The sequence below is a fragment of the Heterocephalus glaber genome, unplaced genomic scaffold (assembly GCF_053883595.1).
Source record: "Heterocephalus glaber isolate CG9 unplaced genomic scaffold, H.glaber_assembly_v1.0 deba00001504, whole genome shotgun sequence".
Taxonomy (NCBI): Eukaryota; Metazoa; Chordata; class Mammalia; order Rodentia; family Bathyergidae; genus Heterocephalus; species Heterocephalus glaber.
In genome coordinates, this window is record NW_028258324.1 from 49,588,493 (window position 1) to 49,614,935 (window position 26,443).

The 26,443-nt window shown below is 37.3% G+C and overlaps 1 protein-coding gene and 2 pseudogenes across 2 annotated transcripts in view; all 3 read right to left on the minus strand.

The window, feature by feature from the left end:
* Positions 1-26,443, minus strand: part of Spata16 (spermatogenesis associated 16) — a 232,536-nt gene that overhangs the window by 58,446 nt on the left and 147,647 nt on the right. For both annotated transcript variants that reach the window (XM_004834609.3, XM_087186515.1), the window contains one exon: positions 13,185-13,269. In XM_004834609.3, the coding sequence (XP_004834666.1) occupies positions 13,185-13,269 (85 nt within the window). The remainder of the gene's footprint in view (positions 1-13,184; positions 13,270-26,443) is intronic.
* LOC106010663 (E3 ubiquitin-protein ligase RLIM pseudogene) lies at positions 4,512-6,462 on the minus strand (annotated as a pseudogene).
* LOC106010739 (heterogeneous nuclear ribonucleoprotein A3 pseudogene) lies at positions 17,534-18,965 on the minus strand (annotated as a pseudogene).

Below are 26,443 nucleotides of genomic sequence, written 5' to 3' on the forward strand. Positions count from 1 at the left end.
TGGAAGAACCACAGGAATCCTGTGAATCAGGCTGCTAGACTTAAATTTGTTCAAGAAAAAGAAAGCCTAAATTGCCTTAAATCTCTAAAACACGTATCATTTTCAAATGAGACAAAATGAAAAGAAATTTAGAGGTTACTTTTTTATTCCCTTAAAAGCCATTAGGAACCAAAAAAGCTTTTCCAGAGACTGGGGGTTGGGGGTGGGGGAGAAAAAGAAAGAAGCAAAGAAAAAGAAGAGCAAAAAATAGCTGATGGTATGGATTGGGCTTCTCCTTCACCAACTGATACTACTGTAAAGCCAAACCAGCGCCATTTAAAAAAGACATATTTTTAAAAGGAGAGTACCAATTAAATATTGTTCAGGAGTCGCTGAGAATTAATTTTGCTTCGTATGATACCACTATTTTCTATGGAGTTTGAATTATCTATGTGCTGCTGGCAGGCTGATGTAGAAGTGAAGTGAACTATGATGCCCCCTGCAGGGCATATTTAGAGGCACTGGCATATTCTTGTCTGGCTTGGGGGTCTCATACACCTTAGCAGGGGCCAAAGCCACTTACTTCTCAGTGAGAATTAGGGGCTCAAAGGCAAACAGCCTCGGCAGAGGTGGCACCCTTGCTGAAATTCGCACTGAGGTGAAGTAACTGAATATTTGACTTAGTTTTGGAAGGCGGCTTTGGGTCTTGTATGTACATGTGAGGTTGAAAAGGAGGGATGAAGGGGGCATAAAAAGCAGCTTTCCCTCTTTGACAGTTTGGCTTAATCAAATATATATTATGGTACTAAAATACAAAGGTGAATTTATATATTTTTATGGTCCTCCTTATCTCTTCTTTCCCTCCCACTTTCTCCTTCCCTCCCTTCTTCTTCCCTAGCTAATGCCTGGGACACTCTCACAGAACATCAAGAGCACTACACAGAATTACACAACCAGAAAATAATGTCACGGTCACTATTTCCCTCCTAGGAACACTCAACCTTGGATCAAATATGCCTCAATTACATATTTCATTTAAAAGTGAACATCTCCTGCTGGCATACTACCTCAAATAGCATCAAAGCAAAATGAAACACAGGCAGCATTTAACAACGCTGGTAACCATGGAAACATATCATTAAAGAATATATAAACAGGAATGAATAATTAGCTGAGAAATTCATTTCTACATTTATCTTTTACCAAGACCCAGGAAGGGAAGCTCTCTTTTACCTCTCATTTCAATTTGGACTTCCTCTTTGATCTGTCTTCTAAATGAAAAATACGTGACTTTATACAATGGGAATTTTAATATTTGCCTATATTATTGGACAAATCTCTTTGTAGGCAAGTGCCTTAAAAATATCACAAAGCCCATGTCATCTAGAGGTAACACTGAATGCAGGGAAGGATACTGAAACAGCTAAGGACTTTGTTTAGGGGCCAAGGGGTGGGCAGAAAAACCTGGTATCTCATGGTGAGAAGGGTGCAGCAGTTAGGAACAGTTAACAATGGGAAGCAGAAGATGTCTGACCTTCTGCAGGTTATCTACATCGTGAGAGATGAAGGGGAGAATCTCATTCTAATGGTTATGTTAGCTGCATTGCCAGGTAGGTGGAATCATGTGTGGGGGGCATCTGATGCTCTATTGTTGCGCCAAGGGCAGCACCAGATAAACTGTATGTATGATAGCATAAGTTGGTCATTAGTTTGAAAACTTTGGAATGGTCTTAGACACATGTTATGCATCAGAATCACCTGGAGAGAGGAGGAACAATAGGAAAAAAGTACAGTATTCAGGGCCCCACCAGATATAATATTTTAAATGTTTCCCCAAATAACTCTAGTGAAGTTGGACAGTAGGCCAGTGTTTAAGAACTACTGATCCAGGCCAACTTTTCATCATAGAGAAGCAGAAGCTTAGAGCCCTGGTGCTACATTGAATTGTTGGTCTTAATTTTTTACCTCCCTGTAGCTGTATCAAACACATGCTTTTCTTACAGCTTTGTGGTAGGTGGAAGAACTTACCCTTTGGCCTTGGGTTTGATTGTGTGGCTTGCTTTAGCTACTGTGATGTTAGCCAGAATGATATGAGGAGAGGTTTAAAATATGTTTATATAGTGTGGCTTTCTTGCTTGTCAGCCTATATTTTGTCATAAGAAAAACATATAGCCTGAAACCTTTGCTGGAAGGGGGAAGAACTACATGTGGAACACACTTGGCCCTCTGCAGCTGGGAGCCAAGCCTAGCCAGGGCTGGTCTTCATCATTTGAACCTGGGCCAACCTGCTTAGCATCGTAAATCACTGAGTTTTAGAGTGGATTGTTATACAGCATTATTATGGTAGTAGCTGGTTCATACAGGAATGAAGTGACTTATCCAAGATTAAGTTGCAGCATTGAACTAGAAGTTCTTGTCCTGAATCTCAGGATTGATTTTTTATTACTGCCTAAGGCTGCCTGTTTCCTTTTGCTTCCTTTGTTGCAAAAATTGAGCTCAGATATCCATGCCTTAATAGGGTCCTTCTGCTTGGCCCACACACCCTATGTCTGGGTCACTTGTCAGTTTTCCTAATCAGAGCTTATCTTTTCTTTTACTTCAAGATGCTGCTTTCACTTTTCAAAGGAAACTGAGAAATCCCAAATAAACTGATTTCTACAATTGTGTAAAGAGGTCACCTATTACTGAGTCAAGCATTTCCAGATAAAATGTATTTTGCGCATGAAAGAGACTAAAACTTATTGACAAATAGTGAGAATTTAAACCCAATACATGGCAATTGATTGGTGAAATGTTTTTGGGAAAGTGCTTTTGTGTTTCTCAAGTTATGTCTAACCCAAATTCTGTAGAGCCTGCGCTGCTTTCAGACATTTCCTGTCCAAATATTTTATAAACTCTCTATCTGAAAAGGCCAAATAAATAAATAAATGGACTATAAATATAGGCTATTAAGAGAAATGCTCATATGGCATTTCTATTTTGTTCTTCTCTGTGGAAAACTTTCTCACACAGAAGCCAGTCTTTAGAGCAAACACATATTTTTTCTCCAGAAAATGTAGGTGTTTTGTGAAGGATAATAACAAATGTTTCTGGTTCTTTGACCTTACTTTGCCTGTAATTTCATGTTGAAGATATTACTTTTATTCTGAGGTTGAGATCAAGATTTTCACCAAGAAAATGACTAATATTGGGATGACTTTGCAATATAAAGAAAAAAATTGGAAAGAACAGGAGAGAAATAATTAGTCTTCATTATTAGCCTAAATGCAGTTTTAAGTTATCCTGCATCAATCTCTGGTCCATGCAGAGACATTTATTAGCTTGCTGCTCTTCTGATTGTCATGTTGGAAGGAAGAAACTAATATCCAAAAGCTTGGAATTGCATGGAAGCTCCCATGAGCACAGATACCATGAGCCTAAAGTCTCTTGAAAATCTGTAATATTCTCCAAATTTTCAGGTGAATTCAATCTTAACAGAAGCACAAAACTTGTCCATATTTGTGAACTTAAAACGCATGCACATACAGAGAAACATTCATTGAATTCATAATCACTGAATTTCTTTTTTACCTTTGTTCTTTTTAATTTTAAAGACAGTGTACACTTATCATGAGATATTTATCTTTGCTTTCTGAGGCTGGCCACTGTGACCTGCTTAGTTCCTCTCCTTGAATATGTGAATATATATAGACACACAATATATTTGTATTTTATACACACACATCAAGTGTAACAGGAAAATATGGTGTGTGTTTAAATTAAAAATATTTTGGAAAAATTGCTACTAATCCCCTTCAAAATATTCCTCCTCACTTCAAACACACTGTTCTTGCCACCTTCTGAAATGTCTCCAAGACCTCTTTCATGTCTAATTGTTCAGTTGTGGCTGACTTAATGTCCTGAAATGATTCTAAATGTTTGCCTTTCATTATCATTTTGACTTTGGGGAAGAGCCACAAGTCACTTGGTGCCAGATCTGGTGAATAAAGTGGATGAGGACACATGATGTTTTTACAAGCCTGTCATTCCATTGGATCATTTTTGCAGCACCATTCACAGTATTTTTGTATTAGTTTTTTTTTATATGTACCGGGGATCGAATTCAGGACCTTGCACTTGCAAGGCAGGTGCGGTGCCACTGAGCTAAATCCCCGACCCCAGAGTATTTTTGATTACACTTTGTAAACATGAAATAAAACTTCCAGAACTGCTTTAGAAAATGGCATGAATGATGGTATAAGTGTATTTGAGTCTAGGGAGAGTATTTTTGAGGGAGATTAATGGTAATGTATTTTTTATTTTTAAAATTTAAGCAATGACTATTTTTATTTTTATGTATTTTATTTTTAAAAAAATATTTCTTTTTATTCTGAAATGAAAACTGAAGGACATGATTCTTTCAGAAAGAAATGACTCAATTCAGATGTTACTTTACATTTAAGCTAAGCACCACTCAAAAAGTGGACATAAAGCAAGTGATTCCTGTTTGCCCATCACTACACCAGCTACATAGCTGAGAGTTCGGATGTTAATTACACAGTACTTTCTCTGTTACCAGAAGCTAAGACTGCTCTGTGTCAAATGGGACAGGTAGAATTCTCAGATAACCAGCGATCAATGCGGTGGGCATGGTACTCATGAGAACAAGGTAGTTTACGAAGTTTGTTGCCTTCTGCATATTCTGTAATGCAAACACTACAGGTTTTTAATGCATTGTTTTCACCAAAACTTCTCATTGCCAAGTTGTCAATCTGTTCTTTGGTGAGTCCTCTGGGTTGGTCATCATCATCCTCATTTAAGAGGAAAAACTGAGACAGACTAAGGGAGGGTAAAGAGCCACTTTCATCAAATGTGACTGGGGCCCTATGTTGACCCTCTCACTAGGACTGGAACCTGAACTGGAACTGGAACTTGAACTGGAACCAGAACTGCTACCACCACCAGAACTCCCTCTTTCATTCTGTGACTCTACCCTTTCCATATTTCCATTTGGGACCGAGCCACTAGGTTCTGAATCACTATCACTGTACATAAAGTAGCTTAACTCACCAAAACCTGTCATTATCTGCCGTAACATGGTCTGAATTGCAACAGATGTAGTCTCACTTAAACCAGTATTTAAAATTCTACGAATGGGAATCCTGATGGTACTGACATAGGTTCTCACACCTGCCCACTCAGAAAGTGCAAATGTACGCCTAAAACCTCCTCAGTGACTTTCATAAGTAACAGTGTTATTTGGTGTCTGAGACCTTGACCGACTTCTGCTAGCTATGCCATCTCTCTGTCTGTATTTTCCAGGATGAACTCTTCTGACTTGAAGGTCAAGGACTATGGTTGGAGGTCTCTGTCCTGATCCTGTAGATTCACCACTGATGGCTGTGTCTGAAGAACCTGCTCCTTGAGAGGTATTTCTTGTTCCAGAAGCTGCCAAAAGACCTCTACTTAACAGCTCAGGCCCAGTTATTTGTTGTCTCAATGTCACATGGTGCCAGGTTCTAGAACTTCCCTCGGTCTCATTTACTAAAGGGTGCTCAAAAGTTTGAGATGAAATACTATGATGAGATCTTCGTGGAATTTCACTCATTGGATACAGAGGTGACCTACTTCTTTCAGCTCTGGCTCTGGTTCTCCGATGGTCTGGGCTCCTACTTCTTGCCCTCCTCTGACCTCTAGCAGGTGGGATTTCTGTTGTTAATGTTTCAGTTGAATTTCGTTGTGATCTAGATGGTCTTGCAGATGTTGCTTCAGATCGTGGATTTTCCACTGGCCTTTGGCTATTGTTTTCTGTAATTTCTCCACCAGAACGTCTTGAAGATGGCTCATTTTCATTCTCTGGGTTTTGGTTCCCATTATTACGGTTAACATTTATCTCTAAACTGAATCTGAAATCACCACTGTTTGGATTAGTACAGCCCACAGCTCTCCAAGATTGGTTTCCTCTTTGCCCACTTGTCGTATTTCCAGTTTGTCTGACAGAACTAAGCCAGTTTATTATAGAGTCACCATTAGACACATCCTCTGAAGAATCACCACCTCCCAAAGAAAAATATACCTCTATTTTCATCTGATTTTTGTGGTGGTGGACCCTCTTTAATTTGTTGTAGTCTTCTCAGCAACTCTTCCTCTGTACTTTCTCCTGGGGTGCCTAGCAAATTGTTATCTCTCATAAGCCTATAATCTTCTTCACTCAAGTTATTTACAAATTGATAGAAAGCTTCTTCTCGATCCAATTGATCCATCTGACTTCTGCGCCGTGCTGCAGATTGATCACCACTTCCTTTATCATTAGAATCTGAATTTTCCATCTTGATGAACAAGTGGAAAATTATCTGACTGTTATGACATAGTACTGAAATACAATAAATTGGATTTTAGTTTTCTTCACTCTGCTTCAGTTTTAAGGTCAGGATCGGACTTGGTTAGTTCAGCCGTTTCCGCTGAGGCTCTTCCGCGCCTCGGCTGCCACCTCTTTCAAGCTCTCTCGGATGAGTGGCTGGCTGAGACCCGCCTCTACCCCAGCGTCTGCTTCCAGACCTTGCTCAGGCAGCCATTATCTTCCCCATTGTTACCAAGCAGCCAGCAATGACTATTTTTAGATCATCCCTTGCATATATAGATGCCTGTAAATTTTAATCAACAAATAATTGTACATATTTATTGGGTATAGGTGCAATATGATAATTTGATACATATATACAATGCATAATGAGCAAATCAGAGTAATTAACATTTCTTTGCATAATCACTGAGTTTCTTAACTACAAAACTATGCTGGCCAAATATTTTCATGTCAGGCATTATTGGTTTGAATTTCATATCAAATCAATATTTAATGTGATGGACTGGTTTAAAAAATAACTTTTGAGTTATGCATTTTGATGGTATCATGGAAGAAAGATGAACAAAAAGTAATGGATAATTTAACTACATTACAGTCTAGTAGTTCTCCCTGGTAAATATTTTGTGGTAAAATACATTAGACTCCTTACTCATAAGATCCTCAGTGGATTCCTGAAACTGCAGATAGTACCTAACCCTATGTAGAATAGTTTTTTTTCTCTATGTATATAGCTATAATAAAGCTTTATTTATTAATTAGGAAGAGTAAGAGAATAACAACAATAATAAAATAAAAATTATAAGAATATCATAAAAGTTTTATAACTGTAGCTTCTCTGTCTCTCTAAACATCTTGTTGTACTTTTTATCTTTTCATTTAAAGGAAGCATCTTACAACTTTTCTCTGGCATTGAGAATTGCCAGAATCACTACTTCTATGCTTTGGGGCCATTGCTAAGTATGTATGTCACTTGAACACAAGGACTGAAGTGCTATGAGAGTTTATAAGAAAACTGAGAATGCTACTAAGTGACTAATGGATAGGCTGCATATACAGCCCAGATACATTGGAAAAAAGGATCATTTATGTAGAGTGAAGTGGAATGGCTGAATATTTCTTTGTGCTACTCAGAAGGAATACAATTTAAAGCTTATGAATAGTTTATTTCTAGAGTTTTCCAAGTGGTATTTTGAGGCCACTGTTGACCATGGGTAACTAAAACTAAAAAAAGTGAAATTGTGGATAAGAAAGGACATAATGTATGCTCCTTGAAGACAGAGCAATGCGTATTTTGTTCAATACCATAACCTCAACACAGAGCATGGTGCCTTACACATAGGCACTCAATAAATACTTGGTAAATGAATGGCAAATACAGTTTGAGAGTAAAGAAGAACATTATTCATTGACTTAAAAGGAGTCTGAACACACTGAGTTGGAAAGGTTTCAAACTTGAATGACTACCATGTAGTTTATGGAGGCTCTATATGACATTAACATTCTGGAGCTTCTTCCTTCTCTCTCTCTCTCTCTCTCTCTCTCTTTCTCTTTTTCTGCTTTGAGTGTTGGAAGTAGCAAATGTCTCTTATGAGGTCTGATATCAAGGAGAAAAGGGGTTCTTATGACAGCAAGAATGATATAAAGAGAAGGAATAGTGTAGGGGTCTTAACTCATAGCCTGCGAACCCCTGAGGTCTTAGGAGGGCTTGAGGGACTCATAGGCTGTGTATTATCTCCTTTGAGCACATAGGTGGGGAAAATCTTTTGTCTCTCATTGTAATTAGCTCTTGGTTTTATCCGGTGAGCTGCCTTTGGAAACCATGAAGGCCATTCATAGTTTTGAGATGGGGAACATTTCAATGCCAAGTACAACTTGAATTGGATGGGAATTCTTGTTCTTTGCACAGATGGAGGACCTGTGCTGGCACTTCCTCAGCCCTTACTGCTTCACCGAAGAAAGAGGCTCCACGTCAGACTCTCTACATGGGCCAGTGTTAGTGTCCACAGCTCTTCCAGCAATCCCCAAAGAGGTCTTTCTCCTGTTATGAAAGCCTTCAACTTCCTCAGAGCCAAAAGCGCAAATCAGTGAATTTTCAGGATCTCTTTGTCCAGATGCAAGAGCACACCATGAACTTCTTTCCTATTTAGAGAATTTCATAGGAATCCAGAAAAGAGGTTTACATATGATTTAGTTTGGTTAATTCTTTTATTATTGTTTTAAGAAGAAAGAAAACTTTTCAGAACAATTGGATAGTGAGAAGTTCATTGAAGGGCTAACTTTATAATGGCTAATGTCATAAATGAGGCAAGTTCTTGGATTGAAAATGCTGAACCATGAGCATTTTTGGGCTGACAAGCTACTTTAAAGGAGATGGCAGGAGGAAAATAACATGAATTTCCCAGTCCTAGAGGTGAGATCAAAAAAATCTTGAGATTTTCCAGGTTCAAAAATCTAGACACTTAGCAAATAGCTTATATCTTATGAGAGTTATTTTTTTGTTACTGTGAAAATGGGAACAAATTGCCAACATAGAGAGCCTTGCTATAGGCCTAGCAAAGATGATTTCATTGACTTGAGGACAAACAAAATGATGTAATATGAATTCAATGAGAAAGTGTTGGTATTTTTGATGGATGTTTACACGTATGAGATGTTATGGCCCATCAGAGTTCTGACTCTCTTTTATGGCTAACAGATTTTGTGAATCAGAGCTTTACATTTTAGGCCATTAAAATAAAATATTGAAATTGATATGATGTCAAATATTCAATTTCTTATACCAGAAAAAAATCACAACTATTTTCTTACAATAGTGGGAGAGCCGCAATTCTCTGTAAATTCTGCTTTGGTACTGACGTGGAGACCAGTTTCCAAAGCAGTGAGGTAAATAGTGTGTCTGCGTGCATGTGTGTGTGTGCGTGTGTGTGTGTGTGTGTGTGTGTGTGTGTATGAGTGTTGTTCCAATAGATGCTTGTAAACTGAATCAGATTCTCAGAGGACTCTGAGATTTCAGATTTAAGGTTTGAAGGTGGCAAACTGCATAAAAAATAGAGTACAATTAAGGTGGGGAATGAGCTGATTAGGCAGCTTGCCCCTGTTTAATGGGGTTTCTCTGTGCACTCATTTTGTGGACTTCTGAAACAAAATTAGCTGTTAGCATTTTTTTCTCTCTACTTTGTTGAGCAGTGCAGACTAGGATTAGTTCTGTTACTCAAATTTCAGAAAAGAAATCCACATATGTGACAAAATTTGTGGATAAAAACATGGCTGAAAGTGAATGTGGGAGAATGGGACAGGGTAGTGGAAAAGGAGGGAAGAGCTTTTGTTTTCATGATGCTATTAAATTTGGTCCTGGACCTAAGGGTTTGGGAAATGGGAAGTGAGATTTTCCAGGAACAAAAATCTATGGACACTTGGCAAATGGATTATATCTTATGAGGTTTATCTTTTGTTGATCTGAAAATTGGAACAAATTACTGAGATAGTCTTGATATAGGCCTAACTGGACAAATTCTTGCAATAATATTATTTCAGGATCAATATATAAATACCAAAAGGTAGCTGTTTTTATTCTAATTCTTAGCATAACTAGGTACTTTGCATTTTGATAATTAGTGTAGACTTGTGAGGAGGTCTCAAGGTATTCTCTAGGAGGACGGCTGATAAATGAAGATTGAGTATCAGTTTGTAGAGGCACTGTATTCAAGTAGAGTCATCACAAGTTATTTTCAACCCTCTCTAGCTCTGTAGAGGCAATGCTATTATAGAATAACATGTGCAAACACTTTTATTTGGAGTGATATATCCCAGTGTGAGCTGTCATATAGTATAGAGATTTATAGCTTTTCCCCCTTGCTAGATTTATGATATGAAAAGTGTTCCTAATACAATTGAAAGGTGTTCTTGAGTTTGCCAAAGCAAAGATATGTTCTTTTGTATTTAAGAATCTGTGAGAGATTAACCAACCAGAGAGGTAGGGATTTTATGTACTTGAAAAGGACATTAACAGGTCATCCTACACTTAATGGGGTTATGTCCCAATAAACCTTTGTAAGTTGACAATGTGTTTAATACATCTAACTTACTGAACATGATAGCTTAGCCTAGTTTACATTAAATGTGCGCAGGTTTGGAAAAATCATCTAATGTGAAGCATATTTCATAATAAAATACTGAATACCTCTTCTAACTATTGAATGGTGTACTAGAAAAGTATAGCATTCAATAGTAACAAAAATAGTTACTTTTTCACTGGAAGTGAAAAAGAATGGTTGTGCAGGTATATTTTTGCACTGTTGTAAAGTCAATAAATCATAAATAAACCATTTTAAGTTTGGGACTGTCTGTACATAGTTACTTCTTATCTTACAAAGTAGGTGAAAATAGTGCACGTCTGTTAAGACTTAGTGGATGTCTACAATCATATGTGCAGATAAAATCTCTAGTCTGTGATGTTTGCGAATATTCTTAAATTGATCAGTGTAACTTCCAGGGTGCACTGGGTAGCAGGGCATCTCTGTTTCTATAGATGTATGGACTGAGTACTCCATGGCATATCCAAAATCCTTATTTAGGACAGAACCAGGTTTGGGGGTGGGGTGGGATATATACTTTTGAATGAAGATCAGGGGAGCAGAAGAAAGTGCCACTGATGAGAGAATGGTGTGATTTGCTTGTTTGGGCCTAAGTAGAGGGTTGTAGTATGTGGAGTTTAACTGCAGGATGTAATTTGTAATTACGTTGCTTCTTTTTTCCTTAAAATTTGTGATGTTAGTTTGGATGAACCTAAAATTTTGGGTGCAGTTTTACTAGGAAAGTGGGCTTTAAGAATATATCTCTCAAATACTTTATGTCATTTATCCCTTACTTTCCAGTTGAAGCTCCTTTAGCCAAAGCAAGAAATTACCTCGCCTAGGTGCTCTTACTGATTGATGTTAGAGCTTATGCTGAATAATAACTGGCTTCAGACAGGAACACTTTTCTACTCTATAGGTTACTTTTAATTAAATGAGAAGAATAATGCAAAGTATGCTTTTCTTATTATTTTTTAATGTAAGTAGTAAAATACTCGTTTTAATTCCTTTTTATATTATAAACATGCATGTATTCATAAGTGGAGATTATTTTCTTAGTTTGAAGTAAATACAATAGGGATATTAATGTTCTTTGAAAGTGGAAAAAACCAGAAAACACTTTTATTTATAAAACTTTCAAGCTCTTAATTTGTCTTACAGCATACCAGTATCAGATCTATTATTTTCTAGTTCACTGTAGAAAGTGCAGCAGGTACACAATTTATGTTTGCTTAACCTAACAATATTAAATTAACAACTTGAGCCAAACATCTATTGGGAACCTACTATAGGGCAGACATGTGGAATATTGCCTAATCCATAAGATTCAACTCTTTTCTTGCCTCTCTCAAGAAATGTCTAAAATACTTAGTCTTTTTTGCATATATGTACAGCCCATATTATTTGCTTATTTTTTACACCTATTAAATCTTTACAATTATTTAGTTACATGCCCATAGGCAATTATTTCAGTTTGTATGTTACAGATTCTTTTAGGAAAGTTGGAGAATTACCAGAAAATCGATGGTTTTTATGAAAAGAAAATACTGTCTCCCCGAAAGTAAACCATTTTCCAAAAAAAAAAAAAGAAAAGAAAGGAAAAACCCACAGCTTTCAAGTATGCTAGGACTATATCTTTTATAGTAGGTAAATTGAGCTTCAAATATTTAGATAGAACCATAGAAATTACCAGGAATTTTATATGGCAAACAATATTGCTTACTAAAAGGATGAGATACAATAGTGGAAGTGTGGGAAAAATCAGGAAGCATCAGAAGGCTGCTGCTCATTATTTCTTACTTCCCCATTAGTGGTTTAGCAGCTTTTATTCTAGTTGATTCAAATGGCTCATATTCAATCACATAAAACCATCCTGAAACACAAGGCAGAAAATCCTCACGTAGTCTGGAGAAGTGAAGATATGTAAGAGAGGGTACGTATGTGTAGCTAAATTTTGAAATATATGAAAAATTTCATTTGGAAATGAATTTCCATTTGGTCCATGGTTTTCCACTGGGAACCACTGAATGGAAGCTCTTAGGGAGTGAAAAGCCACTTAAAGTGAGGAAAAACCTTGATACTTACTACACTGAATTTTTTTTTTTCCTGAGGGGGTGAGGCAAGTGAGCTCTTCAGTTTAAATATATTTTAGGAGAAGGTTGTGGACAACTTGTCTGGGAAAGATAGGGCAAAAACAGATTCATATGTTGTGAAGGAGACTGAATCAGCAAACTGTAAGTTCTCTTTATAATTCTAAGAAATTATGCCTTTATTTTTGACATCTAATTGAACTTTAATACAGTTACTTGCCACTGTTTTGAATAATAAATGAAAAGGAAACTTGCTATTGGTTAAGTGTTTTAAATAGTAAAAGCTACCCAACAATGCATCTGATATTTGCTTTATCTTTCATTATGTAATTGATATTACTTCTACAAATGCTTTCATAGGCCATTGATTAATAAGAATCTGTGAAAATAAAATGTCCATATTTAAAAAATCATGTCATTATAACAGCACGCCTGGAAAAATAGTTCCCGAGATATCTAAAATTTATGTTGTGTTGTAAAACTGAAATATGGGCTAAGGGTTAACAACCTTGAATTTTGCCCTTAAAATTAGTCTCAGAAAGATCTACTTCATTATAAATACATTACTACTGGGTAAGTGTCCTTTTGATTGATATTCCCAGAGCCACCTTTTTTAACAGTCTTTTAAGGACCAGTCCTTCATTTTGGCTCTAAAAATGAGATGGGCTCCTCCTCCCTAGTTGGGACATCAATTTTTACCTGCCAATACAGTTTGATGAGGTTGCTTACACACTGTTCACTTCCTCCACCGAGCCAGAACATGTAGTCAGCAATCATGGCACTCCTAAGAATGAGAACACATTTTTAATAAACAAATTTATAAGGCAGAAGGAAAGCCATAATAGGCAGAATGCACAAATACTGAAGAAGATTTTGTAATGCATAAATTCCATTTGTCTAAAATTAAGAAAAACCTAAAGCACATTTTAGAATACAGAAAGTAGGTGTGATTTTTTCTGTAGCCAAACTAAAACTGTAAGAGAGAAGGAATAAGCCATTTATCTTCTAGACGCTTTCCCTATTGCACAGTGTAAGAGTGTTTAAAGACTGTAAGGGCACGCTTTGTTTTGGTTGTTTTGTATTAAGCTTCAAAGCATTTATAGAATAATATATTTATGGATTAAATGTCTTCAAACCTAGTATAGCATATATCACCAATTATTAGGCAGATATTTAAATATATCAGACTTTATTACAGTAACAGATTACTCATCTCTGATTAAATTAACCTTCTTAAAATTAAAAATAAAAATTCTTCAATTGGACAAACAATCCCCTCCCCCCAACTTTGTGTATAATTGAATTCATTTTAGTATCTAGTGTGTACAATCATTGCATTAGTCTTATGCTGAGGGGATATAAAAAACTATCATGCAATGGATATTAATTCATTGCTTCACACCCTTTATAAAAACAGTTTACTTTTATGACTATTTCTTTGCTAGCTCTCTTTATTTCTTTTCTCTAGAGATTCCAAATCCAATTAAATGTGACTAGAAGTAATTCCAAATTGGCATGTTAGCCAATTAAACATATAATAATCCTGTGTACCTAATCACTAGTACCCAAACTTTATTTATTTAAGTAGAGCTATCACTGTGTACCCCTGCATGTTTTTCTTATCTTTGCCTGCAGATACGTCTTGTTTCTAGACATCAGTGTAAATTGAATTAGGAATGTTCTTTCCTTAAATATAGGTTGTCTGAGATACAGCAACTATAAACTTACTATAGTACTCTATTCAAGGAATTAAAATGTTTCAATTTTTGCTTAGGACAGACAAAAATTAGGACTTTAAAAATTCACAATGGAAACAAACCAGCATTTGGTGGATTACTCAGCTCCATATTTTTCTCCATGCACATGTGGCATTGGAAAGAAGCTACACACTGACATTTCAGATAAATGACAATATCTAAGGATAATCTTTTAAGAATTCTCTCATATTTTCCAAAACCCTTAATGGTAAGGTAAAAAGTGCTGGGAGGTTTTGATCCTCTGAAACTATATATGGAGTAGAAAGAAGTTATAAAAACCATAGACTTTACAAGGGCAAAAATGCATTTCAAATGCTTGCATTTTGATATAGAGATTTGGAAAAATTTTCTTTCCATGACAACCTAAAAAGAAAGTTTATTTAATTTGTAGATGCCTGCTACCCATTAGAAATTCACTTGATAAATCCTGATTTTAAGCAGTCGATGCGAAATGTAAAAAATCTTACTCTCAATTACAGCACATATTATTTTTATTGGAGCTGAATACTCTTAGGTGATGACTTGATCCATAATCTGATTCCTTCTGCCTGGCATTTGGCTATGTAATATATGGCCACAAAATTATACTCAACAAACATTGCTTGACAAGGCTATCACCTATTAGTTCAACTAGAGATTGGCAAAGATGTTCTGTAAACTGTCAGATGGCAAATATTTTAGGCTTTGTAAACCATGTGGTCTTACAACTACTCAACTTTGCCTTGCAGAAGCAACTATAGACAATATATCAACAAATGAGCATGGCTGTGTTCCAACAACACTTTATTTACTAAATCCATGTAGTGGGCTGGATTTAGGGTAATTGTCTAACTCTAAGATAAAATTTTCTAGTGGCCATTTGTATAACGGCCAATCCACAGTTAAGTGCCAACTTCCTGCTTTCCTGCTTTTGGCCTTCTCGCATAGTGTAGTTGATCATTTGCTCTTCAGGAATAACATATTTTTACTAAAATTATTGAAAAAAATTCAGGAAATAAACTTTACAATTTTGAAACATGAAAAAAAGATAATTCTAGATTAAAGACCCAATGACTTGAGTTAAGTAAAAAGGAAATTGATAGAGTTTCTACAACGTCAGTGGCAGTCATCCTAGGACTGAAAGAGCTGTGAGAAAGAAACAGGGGTATCTCCACAGTGAATATGTAAGGCTTTCTATGTTTATAATGCTTTTGGTGTTTTGTTTTTGAGTTCAGCATTGTAAAATTGAAAGTTTTCACATTTATACTGATTTTTTTTTATAATGAAGTGCTGTCATATTGTTTGCCATATTCTTAAGTTTGATTTTATTAGGCCTGGGGCTTTTTTTCAGAAGAATAGAATTCCAAATTTATATTGAATTAAGTGCAGCAACATGATGCATTGAATTCATTACCCATGATATCTCAGTGAAGTACAATTATTATAAGAGTGAACAAATACTAGTATTCAATAACAAAATGTGGCTTCCTAAATTTTCATATTTGCTGAGAGGTAAGTGTGCTGTATTTCATTCAAAGCCTGGCATATAGTTGGGCTCATACTAGGAACATAAGTTAGACTGTCATTGTTTCAACCCATATGGTTCCCAGGGGAAAAGGCAGCGAAGCTTTAACCACCCACCTTCCTTTCAGGTTCTCCATCACTGCTTTACTGCTCAGCCTTTTATGAATCAGTAAAAGTCAGTGGAAGAATATGAAAAGTACACAGAAATAATATTATGAATTCAACATTTGTGAGGTAACAGACAATGGGTTTTCATCATGCCAAATTTATAAAGGGCAAGATAATGAAGTCATCAACCCAGCAAGCATCTCTGAGGAGTCAAGTGCCATGTGTGATCATGGTTATGGCAGACTCACCCCATGAAATAATTCTTCCTTTTTTCTCTCTGTTAGGTACCATTCACTATCAGATCAATATCCTAAGTGCTAGTCACTGTGATTCAGTGTTGCTTCTGATGATCTTCATCTCATTGTCACTATTCTATTCATCTTTCTTTCTTTAATCTACTCAGTGTCGTTGCTGCATGGCAACTGAAAGATCCCATTATCCTAGTCTCTTCAGTTGGCATTTGGTGGTTTAATATCTGTCAGTTTTGAGCCTTTATTAAGTGCTAAAGAGCATGTTAAGAACTTTGTATAGTAGAATGTAAACGCAGCCCATCTACTGTTGCACTAGATTCCATCCAATTGCACCTACCCATGGAAAGTGCTCTAGCAATTCTGTCTCATTTCTTCTCTTTCTCTTTCAGTTTCCCCTTTTCTCCTGGAGGTTTTCTGCCAGCACACACAAATATTGTTGTTTCTCCCAAACAAAATACATAGAAAGCCTTTTTTGCCTCCATTCCCCACATTCAGTTATTATCTTCTTTTCTTTGTTATTATAAAAGAAAACAATCACCTCCATTAGGAAGCTGTGTGTACGCCCTGTCTCTCTCCATCTTGTCTCTGCAACTCATTCCAGGAGGGCTGTCATTCTACCTGCTCCCCTGGAACTGTTCTTGTCAGTGCTTAGTGGTCTCCAGGTTGCCAAATGCCAATTCACGGTCTTCCTTTTATGTGCACTTTCAGGTGCAAGTGATACAACTGTCTACTCCCTCCTTCATCTAGCTCATACTTACCCACTTGGCTCCACAACTCCACTCTTTCTGGTTTTGTTCCTATCTTCCTGGTTGCTCACTTCAGTCTCTTGTGCTAGCTCCTCATCTCCCTCCATTCCCAACTTTGGGGTACTCCAGAGAGCGATGCTTGGACCTCACTTTCTTTTTACACTCACCCCCTGGGTGAGCTCATTACCGTTGCTATTTTATTTTATTATGAGTCAGGACTTTGCAAAGTTGCCCAGGCTGGCCTTGAACTTGAGAGCCTCCTGCCTCAGCTTCTAGAGCAGCTGGGATTACAGGCATATGCCACTGTAACTGGCAAGTTTCATGATTTTTAATACCAAAAGTATGTTGACAACTCATATCTTTATAGTGTGAGTCTAACCTTTTACTGAATCTGTAAAATCTTCTAGAAGCTAGCTTTTCGACATCTCTATTCTTAGATACCTAAGATTTCTAAGTAGATCCTAGACTTAATGTAATCATACCTTAGACTCTGAGTTTTCTTATTTCTTCTTTTCCAACCTTGAGTAGTTTTTCCATCTGTCCATTTCCTTTTTTGTTTTTGTCCACTTTTATTTACTTATTTTTTTTTTGAAAAGTTAAAAATTCCTTAATTTTTTATTCCTGGTACCACTACCACAATTTACAGGGCAATATACCTGATATAATGAAAAGAAAAAGAAAAAGACAAAGCTACAACAGATGAAAGACCTCAGGAATGTACATCTAATTGACACTACATTGCATTAATCAATAGCTGCACTTTTTGCAAACTGTGGCTATGACAGTCCTGAACCAGAAGGGTTTCCTGTTTAAGCTGCAGTAACTTTTCTGACTATGGATCATCATTCCTTCTGTGGCAGATTTTTACAGTTCCGCTAATGCATTTGGGACGACTGTCTCAAAGTAACCTGCAGCTTTCCTGACAACTCCTCGCTCTCTCTCCTGCTAAGAACTGTAGCCCTTTTCTGTTGTTTTTTAAAACCTTCTGCTACCATATCCACCACTTCCACCACCAGATCCATAACTACCACCATAAGGACTACCAGAGCTTCTTCCACCAAAACTGCCCCCTTTCATGGGTCCGTAATTTGATTGCTGTTGACCACTATAATTTCCAAAGTCATTATAGTTTCCACCACCACCATAGTTACCACCACCAAAATTTCCTCCTTCATTGTAACCATCATATCCTCCTCCTCCACCATATCCACCACCCTGATTTCCATATCCTGGTCCACCGCCACCATAGCCTCCTCTACTACTGTAACCAGGACCACCGCCATAGTTTCCACCATCACCTCCAAATCCATTATATCCACCATCACCTCCTCCATAACTACCTCTGCTGCCACCACCTCCACCACCATAGCCTCCTCTTCCACCAAAGTTTCCACTATGGCCAAAATTCCCTCCACCACCTCCAAAGTTTCCTCCACGACCCATAAAGTTGCCAGATCCACCTCCACGACCTCTTTGTGATCCAGCAGACTGCATCTCTTGTTTAGAAAGGGCCTTTTTCACTTCACAATTATGCCCATTAATAGTGTGGTATTTCTGAACAACAATTTTATCAACTGTGTCGTGATCATCAAAAGTTACAAAAGCAAATCCTCTCTTTTTCCCACTCTGCCTATCTTCCATAACTTCTATGGTTTCAATCTTGCCATACTTTTCAAAGTAGTCTCTCAAATTATATTCTTCTGTATCTTCTTTAATACCGCCAACAAAGATTTTCTTCACTGTTAGATGGGCACAAGGCTTTACTGAATCCTCTCTAGAAACAGCTCTCTTTGGTTCCACTACACTCCCATCAACTTTGTGTGGTCGAGCACACATTGCTGCATCCACCTCTTCAACACAAGAGTAAGTCACAAAATCAAAGCCCCTGGAGCGTTTTGTTTGGGGATCTCTCATTACTACACAATCTGTGAGTGTGCCCCATTTCTCAAAATGTTCTCTTAAGCTATCATCTGTAGTTTCGAAGCTCAGATCACCAATAAACAGCTTCCTCAACTGCTCTGGTTCCTTTGGATCATGGCCCTCCTCCCCCCTGCGGCGGCGGCGACGGCCGGAGTCGGGCTGGGGGCGACCGGGCGGCGGTTTTACCTCCATTTTGAGGCCCACTTTTATTTTTAAGCAACACATAACTGTACATATTTATTGGCTCTGCAAGTCTCATGTGTATGGAAGGTGACTGGATCACGTGGACATTATTAGGAATGTAGCTAAATGCGCTGCTAGGAGGTGGGGTCTGGTCAGAAGAGCTGGGTCATAATTGGTCGGGTGGAGTGTGTCTGTGTGTGTGTGTGTGTGTGTGTGTGTGTGTGTGTGTGACCTGGAAGGGTGTATCTCTTTCCCAATTTCTTCTTCTCTCTTTTTGGTTCCTGGCCACCATGATGTGAGCAGCTTTCCTCCATGGCAGATCTTTCCACCATGTCATTTCTGCATTCGAGATTGCCACCATGCATGGACTGAAACTTCTGAAACCTGAGCCAAAATGAATCATTCCTCCTTTAAGTTATGCATGTCAGGCATTTTGTCTCAGTGAAGAGAATTACTAAGGTACTTATAGAATACAATGTGATGTTTTGATTTCTATAAATGTATATATTGTGTAACGGTCCATGTATATATTGCGTAATGGTCCATCATCCCAAACATTTTTCAGATATTTGTGGTAAAACATTTGAGATTTTCTTTTCTAGATATTTTAAAATTATAATAGATTATCACTGATTATAATCACATTACTGTGCATTAGAACACAGAACTTACTCTCCTACCTAATTGTAACTTCATATTCATTGATCATTCTCATCCCCAAACTCTCCTCTCTCTATCTTCTCCAGCCTTTGGTAATAACTCCTCTTACTACTTCTATGAAATCATTTCTAGCTTCCACGAATGATTGAGAACATATGTTCATATGCCTAGTTTACTTCGCTTAACATGATGTCTTCCACGTTCACCCATGTTGTTGCAAATGCTGTGATTTCATCTTTTTTTAATGACCTAATAGTATTTTGGTGTGTATATTATGACATTATCTACTTATTCACTGGTGGTATCATGGGCTGATTCCAGATCTTGGCTATTGTAAATAAATATTACAGTAAGCATGGAAGTGGAGACTTCTCTTTGCCATACTGCTTTCATTTCTTCAGTAGTGGCATTGCTGGGTATTAGTTCAAGCAAAAAACCTTGATGACCCCATTTTCTCACATTCCTCATTTGATCTAAGACAAAAATCTTGGTCACATTATTGTTAACAGATGTCAGAATCTTGCTACTTGTCACCACCTCCAGCATTAGCGCCTGGTTCACAATCTCTTACCTGGATTATTGCAAACAGCCTGTAAACTAGACACTCTGCTTCTTCATCAGTTTGTTCTGGCACAGCACCCAGAGTGACAGCAGTCAACTTAGTGTGCCAGATAGCCTACTCCTTTGCTTAAAACTTCAGTCTTATTTCTCTTGGTATAAAAACAAAATTTAAAATGGCATTTGAGTCCTGTGTCCTGTACTTACATATTACTTCTCTGACCTCACTTCCTACTGCCATTTCCTAACTCACTCTGGTCCAGATAAACTGTCCATGCTGCTGGCTGCTCCTCCAAAAGAAGGACACTGTTGCCTCTGGGATTTTGCATTTGGCAGTCCCTGTCCAGGAGAGCTCATCGCCTAGAAATCCCCATGACCTTCTGGCTCACTTCCTGAGATGGCATTTTTCTCAGCGAAGACTTCCTTGACCACACTCTGACACCACCCATATCTGTACTTGTTTTACCTTTTCTATAGTTCTTATCCCCATTCAAAAGAATACACGTTTGTTTTGGTGGTATTTACTATTAACTTCCTCTACTGCAGCTGTCTGTGGGCCAGCCAATTGTGTTTGTAAGTAAAGTTGCAATGGCCCGCAAGGATGCTCATTTATTCGTGTACTGTTTATAGATTTTCTATGATTGTTTACATATTTTCTACATATTTCTACTTTTGTGCTATGGTAGCAAAATTGAATAGTTATGACAGATGCTGTGGCGCACAAAGCCTAACATATTTACTGTCTGGCTTTCCCCTGGAATGTACACTCCCTGATGACAGAGATTTTAGTCTTTTTAATTCAGTGCTCTTTCTCCATTGCCTAGAACACCAGTATGGTAGTCATGCAATAGATATTTGTTGAAATAGCAATCCACTTTGTGTTTATTTCTTTAAATTAAATTCTATGCTACAAAGAACCTAAAGCTATTAGAGTTACATAGCTTTGTATGATTCTATCCCAGGCAGCCTGGCCCAATGGCTATTTCACTGTCTATATTTAACAGAATGATTTTGTACTTGAAGTGGCATGATAAGGGAATGACAACTTAATTTGTCCAATATAGAATCCAGTGCAAGTTAGAATGTAATAAATGCTAATGGATGCTGATGAATCTACATTACATAAATTAAAGATAGAAGGTACTAGGAAATGCATTGACCTTATGTTTTGTGTCTAAAATTATTTTTAACATGATGCTTTTAGTCATGTATTTACTGCAAGCAAACCTACGATTGTTTTGATATTATGTTTGAATTCATTTCATAAAATTGTCACTGAAGACACATTTATTTACTTAATATCTCTGCTAAATGTAAAAGGGTCAGAATCTGGCTTTTAAATATATATATATATATATACATACATATATATATATATGTATATATATAAAGGTTTTTATGACATGAACCCAGCTTATTGTGAATCAAATCCTGGTCATATAGAAAGGCAAATGCACAATAAAAGAAACAAGACATGTTATTGTTAACAAGGTGTGTATAAGTTTTAATTTTCAAATTAAGATCACGAAAGGATCATGAGTATAAATATACTCATGGCAGGTGATTTTTCCAATTAAATATTTCTAACCAGGCTGTGCGATTGTATAATTGACATTTCTCAATGCCTGTTTCCAAATCAAAATTTTTAACATTTCTACTCAGTGTGGCCACATGGTGGTGTAAAACAATCAGATATGGGTAAACAAAAGAAAATCTTAGCGCCCAATCAGCCATGTGTCTCGCTGGGCTGACTGGCTGGGACCTTGGAAAGTCATTCTGTTCATCACCTTGCCTTTAGGCAGGCTCACACTTAAACCTTTCAGATGAGACTGATGAGAATCTATCCTGTTTTAAAGACCTCCACAGAAGGACATTGCTCTCCTTTCCTCACTGATTCTGGTTTCACAGACATGAATAGCATCTTCCGCAGTTTAATCTGCTGGCTTTAGTTCCCTCTCTAGTGCTAATGCCTCAGCATAGCCATTCTAACTATCTTTACAAAACAATTAATCTTCTTTCCCTAGATTAATTAATTAACCTCAGTTACTTTAATGTTTCTCTATGAGTACTTTTTTTCTTTCCATTAGTCAGTTTCACGGTTGTCTTTTTGACTTGTTTAAATTCTTCCTTTTCTTCCTTCTACGACTGGAAATTGACCTCTCTCCAGTCTACAGATTATCTTGTTGTCTTTGTATATAGCTATTTCCTTTAATCATATGGTATTATTAGCACACATAGGAGATTTTTTTCTCCTGTACTTCAAAAAGCTCAGAATATGTATATATGTATGTCTATATATTCATTAATTTTAGATGAATTAATATTGATGCAAAACTTATATTCCTTTTGAATATAAATATACACTGATATGAGAGTTGCTATTCTGATCAGAAAAAGAGGTGAAGTAGCAAATTAAGTCAAGCAAACATACATACACATAGAGAAAGCATCTTTCTGTTGGTTCACGTATTATCCACATAGCAACCAACTGCAATGATCTTTTAAAAAATGTAAACATAAATGACCTAAATGAAATCTAAGCTCCCATGGTGGCCTACAATGCTAAGCTGACCTTGCCTTTCTCCACAGCAGATTTTCTATCACCAGCCAATCAAGCTCTTCTGCCCTACCAATCCTCAACCAAAACCTTTTTCCTTGCCTTGCCTAAGCTTCACGGTTCATAATTACTTACTGGCTTACTTGTTTACTGCCTGCCTTCTCTAAACCAGTGTTGTCTAATATGGGTGCCACTAGTCTTATGTGGCTATTTCTGATTTACATGAAAAAAGTTCAAGTTTTAAATTCAGTGTTTCAGTTACACAAGTCCATTTCAAGTACTCAGTAGCCACCAGCTAGTAGTTACTGTGCTTAGTGGCACAAAACATCTTCATCCTCACTGGAAGTTCCACTGGACAGTGCTGCTCTTGACTGTGAGCCAGGGGGCCTACTATTATAGTACCTGGTAAATAGCAGGTGCTCAATGACTTTTTTAAAAAGTCAAAATGATATCTATTTAGGTACTGAATAATGTATCACTGCTTTGCATTGAGCTTTGCCATGGTTATCTTGCCTCCTTCCCTCTACTCCTTTACTCCAAGTCATGTGATGTTTTTCAGAGGCTCCAGCTCTGCTGCACTCTGGATTTCCACATTTCACTACTTGACAGGCACTAAAGAAGTTATAGTTTCACCTTTAGATCTTTGTAACAGTTCATGCTCCGTGCTTAATTCTAATATCTGGGAATTATCACTGAGACTAAACGCCTACTTTTGCACCCCTAATTTAATTAATAGCTTCCTCCTTTGATTGTAGTTCTAGACGCTGGTTATTACTGGGTTTCTAGCTATAGTCCCTCCTCCAAGACTTTCCAGCAATAGATCAGAGATTCTCTTAAAGTTCAATGCCTGCCTACTTGTCTGATATTTCCAATATTCCTTGATTCTAGATTTGCAATTGATAATCACAACACGCAACAACCACAATACAATTTCTACTATGATTTGTAACCTCAACCACTATGTACTGAGTACTGATTATGGATGTAGCAAGTGCTTTTCGGTTTTATTTAATTCTTACAACCAAGCTACAGAATGAGGAAACTGAGATGTAGAGGGTAATTTTCCAAAAAGTAGATATATCTGGCACCACATTTTTGCCTCTTACCACAGTTCTGTACTGCTATTCCATGTCGCCATTGTTCTTTTGTGCATTTTTGACTCCATTATCTTTTGTTGGATTTTCCTGATGTTAATTTCTCGCTGAACTATTGACTGTTGGTTTCAATAGCCTAAAACTATATTGCCAGTTAGAATTATATTACAGTGTGGCACGAAGATTGCCTTCTGATGCAGGTCCTTCTCCCCTGTCCCCAGCTCTGCTTGTCTTACCAGCAGATATGTGTTCTTTTCAGGTAGTTTATTAATTGGACACAGTCAACTTTTCCTCTCCTGGCCATGTTAAAAAAAAAGGTGCTGTTATCTCTATAAAAATGTATATAAAATGTCTGGTTGAAGACACCTGAATGAATAGTAGTCATTTCAGATTATGTAAGAAGATTTTATTTTTTTCTGTGTGGAGCCCAACTATTAGTAAATGTTTATTATTTTATTATAATAGGAAGGGCTGGAATCATGGCACTATGAAAAGAACACAAGTCTGAGCTTTATAAGCTTCTCATTTGGCTATGGGTGTGATATCTACATCTGAAAAGAATAATCAAAATATAAGACATTGCCTAGCCATAAATAGCTATGCAAACAATGATTATGTAATGTGAATTAAACTGTATGGATCATAGTGTTATAGGATTTTTAAAGAGGGAAATGAGTGCTTTTCATTACTCAGTTCTGAGAATTGTAGAATGGCTAGCATTTTTGTTAAGTGGTGATAAAGTAAATTGGGCATTTATTTTTGATCAGGAATGTAGCACATGTGAAAACATTGAAGATAAAAAAATCATTAATGCAGGATCTGAGGGGAGGCAGAAGGTTTGTGTAGAGGAAGAGAGAGAGAGAGACAGAGAGAGAGAGAGAGAGAGAGGCAAGGAAAATGTTGAGGACAGAATATGATAGACCTTAGATTCCAGACTGAGGAATTTGGACTTTGTTTGATGTGAGAAATAACTGAAAACATTTTAATAGGGTGGAGTGCTATGGGAACTTCTGGTTTTGAAATCTCAGCCACTGATAGTCCAGATTCCACGATGGGAAGAAGGTCCTACCCAGGCAGGACCTGTCAGGTTTGCATTTAATCAAGACAGTGACAGCCTTTGACCACACTAGGATCATTCCAGCAGTGCCTCTGCTTTTAAGGGATAGGTTTGTAAGCAGTTCCCTTGATATTTGGATTCCATTTGGTGTCCAGAATCAAGAGATGGTCTGCAGGACTAGGGTCTCGATGGAGTCATATGGGTATAATAAGGTATTTGAATACATTATTTTTACTAGATTCATATTTGGATACAACATAAATTCATTAATTCTTCAAAGATTAGAATCTAAGATGAATAAGCCATTTCCTATTATTGAGGTCTAATGGGGAAGAAAACATGCACAGAGATAATTATATTACAATGAATAAAGTGAAATAATCAATATATGCACTAATGTAGCTGTGAGGCCTGGTGGTTTTCAGGAAAGGGGCTTAAAATGATGAATAAGATTTAGCCAAGCAAAGGGAGAATGTAGCTCAGGTTTAGAGCACAGCTTGAATTCAGGTACAGAAGTTAGAAGTAGGGGGAGGAGTGGGAAACCTCAACAGTACCATCTTGCTGAATTAGAGCATTTAAGGAAGACACTGCAGGAGTTCTTTGAGAGGTATCAGACATACCTAAATTATGGCAGTGACAGTAGGAAAACAGAACTTCAAGGTAATCGCACCTTTTCTAAGGACAAGGTCAGAAAATAAAAGCAGGTGAGGAGAAGGCATTCAAGACCTCACATGTGGTACATTCCAGTCCTTGTGTGATCTGTCTCAGACCAGGGGTAGTTTCCACAGGTGCGTGTCTTATTAATCTTATGAGAAAAGGAAAACCTAAAGCTGACTCTTTCTTTTTCCAGATGAATAAACTGATATGGGAAGTTCAAGGAACCTATAAATAATAAAACAATAATGGGCATGGCTTGAAGCCAACTGTGTACCTCTACAGGGGACACTGACTGGCCAACATCAAATTAAATAATGTATTCACTTGACTCTCTGAAGAGCATTGATGTGCCTGGAAAGTCTCACAGAAGCTTCTTTAGCGCACTTTCTGGAGAGGCTCCTTCTGGAGCGTTCTCCCACTGAGTATTCCTGCTGCTCCCCATCTCCTGTTCCAGGGGACACTGATCCCAGGATACTCTCCCACATCCAGAACTGGACCCTTGTTTTTGGTACATTCTCCACCAGCACAGAAGAGCCCTCACATTTTGGTCTGAATGAAAACCCAGTACACATGTTTCTCTACTCGTGAACATCATTGCTCAATTTTATTCAACTTCTTGAAGTATCAAAGGAAGGGGAATAATTAGGATAAAATGAAGACTGTCATCTTAGGCCATCCTTAAAAGGGACAAAAGCTGGAGGAGAGTCTGGCTGTACAAAAATAGATAATCTTGAATTTAATTTTGCTTCTAGTAGTTCATACCAGCAGTTTCTGGAGCCAGTATGAAATGTAAAGCAGTTGGAAATAAGAGTACTCAGAGCAGAAAATAAACCCATTCAGAGCAGAGGAACAGCTCACAGTGAAAGTAGCCAGAACTAACTGTCTTGTTACTTTCTAGAAATAGGGA